Below are 9,730 nucleotides of genomic sequence, written 5' to 3'. Positions count from 1 at the left end.
TTTATATCTGTCTGCGGAGACGGACAACAGCAATGAATTCATTTCTTTTGGATCTCTTTTTAATTATATAATTATTTAAATTATATTTATTGAAAAGAAAAACTAAAGTGAAGGGAGTTCAAGAATGGCGAATGTTTGTCTGCACGGGCTGTACGTACACTTTGTAGATAATTGATTAGCAGCTAAGAGGAAACGAAGTGAAGAGGTGAATAAAGTATAAGTTTAAACATTGTAGCGGAACTCAGTAAATAAAATGCTATTTAAATCTTTTTAAATGAAAATTAAACGTTATAAAATGAAATTTTAATTAATTTCTTTCAGTTTACCCGACTTTCGCCATTGAACAGCGTTGGCTGCTGTTGAAAAGAGAGGTTGGTGTTGAGTGTTTTAGGTGAGAGAGAGCTTATTTTTCATCGTTTTTCTTGTATTTTTGTGTTATAAAGGTTAATTTCGTTTAAGATTTAATCTGTAGATTAATATGAATCATTATTTATCTTTTTTTCCCTCGAATTTGCGTAAAACATACACAGACGGGAGGCAGCTGGAGGCACTGACGACTCTGAGGTGTCTGTACACCTGCTCTCTGGGCGTTTGTTTGTCTGTGTGGGTTTATCATTGTATATTTATGAGTTTGAATTAAAAACCAAAGAATATATGTAAATATCTTTTTAAGTTGCTGTTATTTATTCGTTATTACTGCAAGCAAACACTCCAGCTGTACATACACACCACCGCTGCCGGCTCTTACCTCCACTGTTCTTCGTCTCTTTATTTCGCCGTTTAAATATGTAAATATATTTCTTTTTTTGCAGTTTTAACTTTATTATATATATTGTTTTACTTAAAAGAATTCCCTTCGTCAGCCTTATACACATACATCCCTCTTTTGTGTGTCTTCTCGCCGTTTGAATTGCAGTGTGCGGTGTACATACACCACAAAAAAACTATATATTTAATTATATTTCTTCTTTCTTCTTAATGTCTCCTGAAGCCGGTGCTGCCCTTAAAGAGGCAAGACCCCTTCTTTTCACGCTGAGTCCGGTGTGAAGCTTAGAACGACATGTCCAGTGCTGGCAGCAGCAGCAACAGCAGCAGCAGCAGCAGCAGCATCAGCAGCATCAGCAGCAGCAAGTTGTAGGCTTCACTAGTTGCTGCTGCTTTTGCTGCCTCTGCTGCTGCTGCTGCTGCTTTGGGAAGCAAAGAGGAACAGCTGTTTGTATTCTCTTCAACTGCAAATGGCTTCAGTTAAAGCAACGCGCCTCACCGTAGGCACTCCTGCTGCTGCTGAAAGCAGCAGCAACAGCAGCAGCAGCAGCAGCAACAGTAGCAGCAGCAGCAGCATACCAGCTTTCTGCAGAGAAACCCTGGGAGAACCCCGAAAGATATTCAACATCAACGACTACTATGAACTGGGCCGCAAACTCGGATCAGGATAGTGAGTGTTTAGGGTTTAGGGTTTAGGGTTTGGGGTTTAGGGTTTAGGGTTTAGGGTTTAGTACTGCAAGGGCTTATTATCTACCACTTCTTCTCCATATGGGGGGTTTAGGGCGTCTCTTGCGCTCTATAAGGAGGGTTTAGGGCTTAGGGTTTAGGGTTTAGGGTTTAGGGTTTAGGGTTTAGGGTTTAGGATTTAGGGTTTGATGTGTGTTCAGCACTGCGAGTGTTTATGAGGCTCGCTGTCGGAGGACTGGACGACTGCTTGCAGTAAAAAACATCAATAAAGCAAGACAAAGGTTTGTTGTCTTTGTTTATTTATTTATTTGTTCTATTTATTTATTTATTTATCTGTTTATTTATTTGTTTTATTTATTTATTTATCTGTTGATTATTTACCTGTTTATTTATTTGTTTGTTTTGTCTTTTTTTGTTCTTTGTTTTGTTTGTTTTGTTTGTTTATTTCTTTATTTCTTTATTTATTTATACATTGATGAGAACAGCAGATAACTCCTATAAATATAAATAACAAAATAATTATTTATAATAAATAAATAATAATATATTAATATTATTAATATTATATTATTTTACTTATATTATATTGTACATTACATTACATCACATTATATTACATTATATTATATTATATTATATTACATTATATTATATTATATTATATTATTTATTTATTTATTTGTTTATAGATTAATAACAACAGAAGAAAACTATCGCTTGGTTTACTCCGCTCTCTCGCGGCTGCCACCGCATCGACATTTGCTGCTGCCTCCTGTTGCTGTGATGGAGACAAATACTCACTTCTATATTGTAAGCACTTGTGCTGCTGCTGCTGCTGCTCTTGCTGCTGCTGCTCCTGTTCTTGTTGCTACTCTTGCTGCGGTTGCTGCTGCTCTTGCTGCTGCTGCTGCGGTTGCTGCTTCTGCTGCTGCTGCTACTCTTGCTGCGGTTGCTGCTGCTGTTACTCTTGTTGCTTCTGCTGCTGCTCTTGCTGCGGTTGCTGCTCTTGCTGCGATTGCTGCTGCTGCTACTCTTGCTGCTTCTGCTGCTGCTGTTACTCCTGTTGCTTCTGCTGCTGCTGCTACTCTTGCTGCTGCTCTTGCTGCGATTGCTGCTGCGGCTACTCTTGCTGCTCCTCTTGCTGCGGTTGCTGCTACTCTTGCTGTTGTTTTTGCTGTTGCTGTTGATGCTGGTTGAAGGCTTTATAGCGTCAAGAGATGGTGTACTAGAGCATACTGTGCCTTATAACAAAAAAAACCCTAGAGTTTAGGGTTTATCACTTATCCCTTAGGGTTTAGGGTTTAGGGTTTAGGGTTTAGGGTTTGTGTGCAGGTGATGGAGTTATGCAAGGGTCGCGACTTGGTGGATTTTGTTTTGCGTTTTCCTGCGGGGGGGATTTCAATATCTGCTTGTCGTCGATTGCTGCAGCAGCTTCTCTTGGCTGTTAACTTTCTTCATTCTTTTGATGTGAGGGTTTATCAGGGTTTGCTACGGTTTATTAGGGTTTATTAGGGTTTATGAGGATTTATCAGGGTTTATTAGCGTTTATTAGGGTTTATTAGGGTTTATTAGGGTTTATTAGGGTTTATTAGGATTTACTAGGGTTTATTAGGGTTTATTGTTCAGGGTTTGTGAGGGTTTATTAGGGTTTTCTGAGGTTTGTCAGGGTTTATTGCTTGGGGTTTATCAGGGTTTCTTAGGGGTTTAGGGTTTACTAGGGTTTGTTAGGGTTTATGAGGGATCATTAGGGTTTATGAGGGTTTATGAGGGTTTATTAGGGTTTAGGGTTTCGAGGCTGTTTTTTAGGGTTTTTCAGGGCTCAGTTTTGTTGTTAGGGTTTGTTAGGGTTTATGATTATTGTTAGTGTTTATAATTAGGGGTTATTGTTTAGAGTTTATTATGTAGGGTTTAGGGTTTGCTGCTAATAGTCCGTTGCTTTGGAATTAGGGTTTAGTGATAAGGGTTTAGGGTTTAGGGTTTAGGGTTTAGGGTTTAGGGTTTAGGGTTTAGGGTTTGTTTTGCAGATACTGCATCGCGATATAAAGTTAGACAACATTGTCTTTCGCGGCGAAGCAAAAGCAGCAGCAGCAGCAGCAGCAACAGGAACAGCAGCAGCAACATCAGCAGCAAATGAAGAAGACCCTGGTGATGTGGTGCTGCTAGACTTTGATATGTGTTTGCTGCTGCAGCAGCAGCAGCAGCAGAAGCAGCAGCAGCAGCAGCAGCAGAAGCAGCAAGAGTCTGCTGAAGTTGCTGTCGTAGGAACGAGAGAATATATGGTGAACGCCTGCATCTCTCATTTGTTTATTTTTAATTATTTATATTTATATTTATTTATATTTTTATTTATTTATATTTATATTTATATTATTTATTTATTTATTATTAGAGGGTTTTCTCCTCCATCTTAAATAACCCGTCTATAAATATGCGTCTTTATGTATATGCATATAATATATATATATATATATATATATATATATGTATATATATTTAGTTGTATATATACATATATATATTATCTGTTTGTTTTTCTTTGAACAATAATCGGTTTAAGATGTAAGAGTGTTTATTGCTTAGCATTTAAGACATTACATAGTTCATTCTTAACGGCTGAAGGTTTAGGGTTTAGGGTTTAGGGTTTGTGGTTTGCAGGCGCCGGAGTGTTTTTCGGGTCAGTACAGCCGAGCTTCTGACATGTGGAGTGTTGGCGTTGTTTTATTTGTTTTATTAGACGGACATTTCCCTTTTGATGTAAATGAATTAGGAGGTGCAGCAGCAGCAGCAGCAGCAGCAGAACCAGCAGCAGCAGCAGCAGCAGCAGCAGCAGCAACACCAGCAGCACCAGCAACACAAGCAGCAGCAGCTACAGACCGTTCTCATCACCACCACCACCCTCTTCACCCCCACAACCACAACCAGCAGCAGCAGCAGCAGCAGCAGCAGCAGCAAATAAGCAGCAGAGCGATTCGTCGTTTGCTGAAGCGCGAGGTCTGCTTCTTCTCTGGTCTTCGCACTCGCGACCCTCTCGCTGTTCATCTTATCGAAGCGCTGCTCTCCTTTGACCCCAAAACCCGCATGCAAACAGGTATCCTTTGCTGCTAGGGTTTGCTGCTACCCTTTGCTGCTAGGGTTTGCTGCTACCCTTTGCTGCTGGGGTTTGCTGCTACCCTTTGCTGCTAGGGTTTGCTTCTAGGGTTTGTTATTAGGGTTTATTAGGGTTTGTTATTAGGGTGTATTAGGGTTTATTAGGGTTTATGAGGCTTTATGAGGGTTTATTAGGGTTTAGGGTTTTAGGGCTTTAGGGTTTAGGGTTTAGGGTTGCTGCTGATGCTGCTGCTGTTGCTGCTGCAGCTTTTGAGGCTCTGCATCATCCCTGGCTGCTGCCTGTCCCATCTACTCTGTCGCTGCAGCAGCAGCAGCAACAGCAGCAGCAACAACAACAGCAGCAGCAGCAGACAGCCGGCGGTCAACTGCAGCCGTGCGTCCCAGCAACAGCAGCAGCAGCAGCAGCAGCAGCAGCACTGACACCAACGGAAGCATACCTCCGTCGAGAACGCTTTATTGCTGCACCAGCACGAGTCCAGCAGCAGCAGCAACTGCAGCAGCAGCAGCAGCAACTCCAGCAGCAGCAGCAGCAGTCGCAGGGCCCCTGGAGTTCGAAGCCAACTAACTTTTCCTTCTCGCGAGGAACAGGTAAAACGAAGCGCAGCAGCGACTGCAGCAGCAGCAACAGCAACAGCAGCAGCAGCTGCAGCAGCAGCTGCAGCAGCAGCTGCAGCAGCGATTTGATGGCGGCAGGTTTGTTTGTTTTTGTTTTTATTTATTTCAGGATATGCAGCAGAACAGTACTTCAAGCAACAGTTTGCCCAGCAGCAGCAGCAGCAACTGCAGCAGCAGGCTCGGCAGCAACGCACAGCAGCAACAGCAGCAGCAGCAACAGCAGCACCGAAAATTCTAAGGGAATCGAAGACACACCAGCAGCAGCAGCAGCAGCAGCAGCAGCAGTACCACCAGCAGCATCACCCCCACCACCACCACCACCAACAGCAGCAGCAGCAGCAGCAGCAGCAGCAGCAGGATCAGAGGTTCTTTTTAGGAGGAAATCAACACAGCGGTCCTACTGCCCGCGACTATCACCTGCAGCGTTTGCTTCCTTCTATTCACACGCAGCAACAGCAGCAGCAACAGCAGCAGCTGCAGCAGCAGAGGCAGCAGCAGCAACAGCGGCAACAGCAACTACAGGAGCAGCAGCGTCAACAGCAACTTCAGGAGCAGCAGCGGCAGCAACAACTGCAAGAGCAGCTGCTGCAGCAGAAGCAGCAAGAGCAGCTGCTGTTGCAGCAGCAGCAGGAACAGCTGTTGCAGCAGCAGCAGGAGCAGCTGCTGCAGCAGCAGCAGGAGAAACGCTGCAGCATTCATTATGGTTATTCTTCCCTCAGGCAAAGCATTGATATATCGTGCGTCTCCTCTAAACCCTAAACCCTAAACCCTTTTTGTTGCTATAAGAAAGTGTTTTACGCGTCTGCATGCATTTTGCCTTTCGTCTTGCTGCTGCAACAAACCGCCCCCCGAGTTTACGGCTTAGGGTTTAGGGTTTAGGGTTTAGGGTTTAAGGTTTAGGGTTTAGGGTTTAGGGTTTGTGAGTGCAGCTCCATCGCCAGCACCCGTCTGCCCTCGTCGCCGCCTCCCTCCGCCCACTTAGACGAATTCAAGCTGCAAGATACACCACCAACAGCAGCAGCAGCAGCAGCAGCAGCAGCACCAACAGCAGCACCAACAGCAGCAGGAGCTGCTGCTGCTGCTGCGTCTAACGCTGCACTGCCCACTGCAGCACGGGTAGCAACGGCATCCGCAGCACCCACAGCAGCAACAACAACAGCAACAACAGCAGCAGCAGCAGCAGCAGCACGTTGCAGTTGCTGCCCGACTTCAGGTGCCTCTTGCTGCAGCAAATCCACAACAGCAAAATTTGAGGCCCTCCCGCTGCGGCGAGGAGACTCTGCTGCTGCTCCAGCAGCTGCAGCAGCAGCAGCTGCTGCTGCTGGTGTACCTCACTGCCCGCAGCTGCATCAAGGGCTTTCTCTTTTGCAGCGGCACCAGCAGCAGCGGCAGCGGCAGCAACAGCAGCAGCAGCACCGTCCACAGCACCAGCAGCAGCAGCAGCAGCAGCAGCAGCAGCGGCTGACAGGGTCTCAACGAACGGTATCGCGTGCAGCGCCTCTAACAGGTGTCTCTTTAGTGCTGCAGCTGCAGCAGCGGCTGCAGCAGCAGCAGCAGCAGCAGCAACTCGCCCACCTGCAGACACGCCAGTTTCAGCTGCAGCAACTGCAGCAGCAGCTGCAGCAGCAGCAAACAATGCACCGCAGCACCGCCTCAGGGGGGCCTATACCTCTAGTAAGCAAAAACCCTCGCTTAGGTGTAGCTGCTGCTGCTTCTACCATACCTTGCAGCAGCAGCAGTAGCAGTAGCAGCAGCAGCAGCAGCAGCAACAGTAGTAGCAGCATCAGCAGCAGTAGGCACAGAGCCTAGCGAAGACACCCCACACAGCGCATGCATCAACACTTGCAAGGCCAGCAGCAAATGCAGCAGCAGCAGCAGCAAGAACTGTTGCTGTTGCTGCGGCAGCACTGCTGCAACAGCAGCGGCAAGAATTGTTACTGCAGCAGCAGCGCCTCTAGCAGCAGCACCTGCAGCAGCAGTAACATAATTGCTTTTTTGTGAATTTGGATTGACGGATCTGCCTATTCTCATATTAAGTAGTGTTTAGGGTTTAGTAGGGTTTAGGGTTTAGGGTTTAGGGTTTAGGGTTTAGGGTTTGTGTTGGCGCGTCTCTTGTTTTTGTGTCTTGTGTGTTGACTCTGTTCAATTCGTGCATTTGCTGCTGCTGCTAGCAATGCAGCAGCAGCAAATGCAACAGCAGCAGCAGCAGCAGCATAAATAGCAGCAGCAGCCTCCAGTTTCAGTGTGTTAAAAAGGTGTTTGGCGTCTCTTGCTGCACCTCCTAGTGATGCAGCAGCAGCAGCAGGAGCAGCAGCAAATAATGCTGCTTCTGCTGCTGCTGCTGCTGCTGCATTCGGGTGTATAGGCAGCTATCGATCTGACTGGTTTGAGGTGTATATACACCCCACACGTTTTATTGTGGGGAGGCGTCGTCTCCGACTTATTTTGTTTTCTTTACCTTCTTTCAATGTAGCAGCAACAGCAGGTGCAGCAGCAGCAGCAGCAGCTGCTGCAGCAGCCGTATTAGTAGGTGCAACGTCAGCAGTTGCTGCAGTAGTTGTGGTAGCAGCAGCAGCAGAAACAGCAGCAGCAGCAGCAGCAGCAGCAGCAGCAGGGAGACTCTTTGGCTTTTTGAAGAGCTTATAATAGAAGAAGCAGCAGAGACAGCAACAAATATATATGTGCGTATGTATATATATATTTATATATATATATATATATACATATAAATATATATATATATAGATGTCTATGTATTGCATGCACTATATATATATATATATATGCCTATACTAATGTTTTATCTAGATTTATAAATATATATATATTTATTTATTTATATATTTATTTATTTATTCATATATATTTATACATTTATAGACTTGCATATATTATTATATCTATTTGCTGCTTTGTGTGCAAGTAAAGAAAACTGAGTCTTCACTTCAGGTGTATGTACAGCACAACTGTGGTGTACGTACACTGCAGTTCGTCAGCAAACAAATAACTGCTGCTGCTGCTGCTGCTGCTGCAGGTATTGCAGCTGTTGCCACTGCTTTAGCGCCTCCAGTTTTTGCTGCAGCAGCAGCTGCTGCAGCAGCAGCAGCTGCTGCAGCAGCAGCAGCTGCTGCTGCTGTAGCTATTGCAGCTGTTGCAGCTGTTGCTGCTGTTGCAGCAGCTGCTGCAGTTTATTCCCACAGGCTTCGTGTGTTGCTGCTGTCGTCGTTAGATTCTGTTGAAGCATTTTCTTCTGCAGTCTCAGCAGCAGCAGCAGCAGTTTGCTGCTCTGTATCTGTTGCCTTCGCATCTTCTGCCTCTGCCTCAGCAGCAGCAGCATCAGCAGCAGCTTCTGCTGCTGATGCTGCTGCTGCTGCTTCATGTTGTGTCGCTGCCGCTTCTTCGTCAGGGCATGCACTCTTCTGAACAGCAGCAGCAACAGCAGCAGCAGCAACAGCAACAATAGCATAGACCAGGTAATAAGCATTAACAACAGCAGAAACAGCAGCAGCAACTGTGGCTGCAGCACCGCCACTAACAAGAAGAACAACAACAACAGCAGCAGCAGCAACCGCATCGGCAACAACAAGAACAGCAGCAGCTGCAGCAGCCACAACAGCAACAGCAGGAGCCACAGCCGAAGCAGCAGCAACAGCAGCAGCAGCAACAACAACAACACCAACAGCAGCAACAACAATAACAACAACAACAGCAGCAGCAACAGCAGCAGCAACAGCAGCAGCAACAGCAGCAGCAACAGCAACAACAGCAGCAGCAGAAGCAAAGGACCTGCTGTTGATGTTTATGTCTGCGTTTATTTTTAAAAGGCCCCAGCGGCGTTCTGACGATTGACTCCTCTATAATATATCTCCCGCAAGAAGACAAAGAAAAACAACAAAATTTATTTTTTAATGCATGCAACTCGCAAGATGAAGATGATGATGAAAACTCAGCCTCGCTAATGTCCATAGAGATGCTTGACTCTATAACGCAACAAACAAAATAATATATATAAATAAATATATAAATATATATATATAATAGTAATAAATTAAAAGAAATATGTAAATATATAAATATACATAGAGATGCTTGACTCTATAACGCAACAAATAAATAATATAAATATATATATATATATAAATATATATAATAGTAATAAATTAATAGTTATTAAAAGAAATATATAAATATATAAATATACATAGAAATGCTTGACTCTATAACGCAACAAATAAATAAAATATATAAATAAATATGTATAATAAGATTTAATTAATATTAATTAAATAAAATATATAAATATATAAATATAATAGAAATAAATTAATGTATAAATGAACACAGTAATAAAATATAAATAAAAACAAAAGAAATAAATTACTACGAAGTAAACAAATATACAAAATATACAAAATAAATATAATTTTAATTAATAAAAATAAATATACAAACAAATAACAGCAGAAAAAATTAACGACGCCATCACAACAACAACAAATTAAATTAAATTAAATTAAATTAAATTAAATTAAATTAAATTAAATTAAATTAAATT

At 43.5% G+C, this 9,730-nt stretch overlaps 1 protein-coding gene across 1 annotated transcript; it reads left to right on the top strand.

Annotated features, from left to right (window-relative positions):
* Positions 1-1,235: 1,235 nt before the first annotated feature.
* Positions 1,236-6,984, top strand: EAH_00056560 (protein kinase, putative; the record flags this gene model as incomplete). The annotated part of the gene is made up of 9 exons (XM_013393797.1): positions 1,236-1,435; positions 1,653-1,733; positions 2,142-2,262; positions 2,785-2,919; positions 3,477-3,731; positions 4,108-4,540; positions 4,807-5,148; positions 5,285-5,912; positions 6,105-6,984. The coding sequence occupies 9 exons, from the start codon at positions 1,236-1,238 to the stop codon at positions 6,982-6,984; spliced, it is 3,075 nt and encodes a 1,024-aa protein (XP_013249251.1).
* Positions 6,985-9,730: the final 2,746 nt, after the last annotated feature.

This window comes from Eimeria acervulina, genomic scaffold, assembly GCF_000499425.1.
Source record: "Eimeria acervulina Houghton genomic scaffold, Eah_scaff1172, whole genome shotgun sequence".
NCBI lineage: Eukaryota > Apicomplexa > Conoidasida > Eucoccidiorida > Eimeriidae > Eimeria > Eimeria acervulina.
This window is presented reverse-complemented; position numbering and strand designations above follow the sequence as displayed.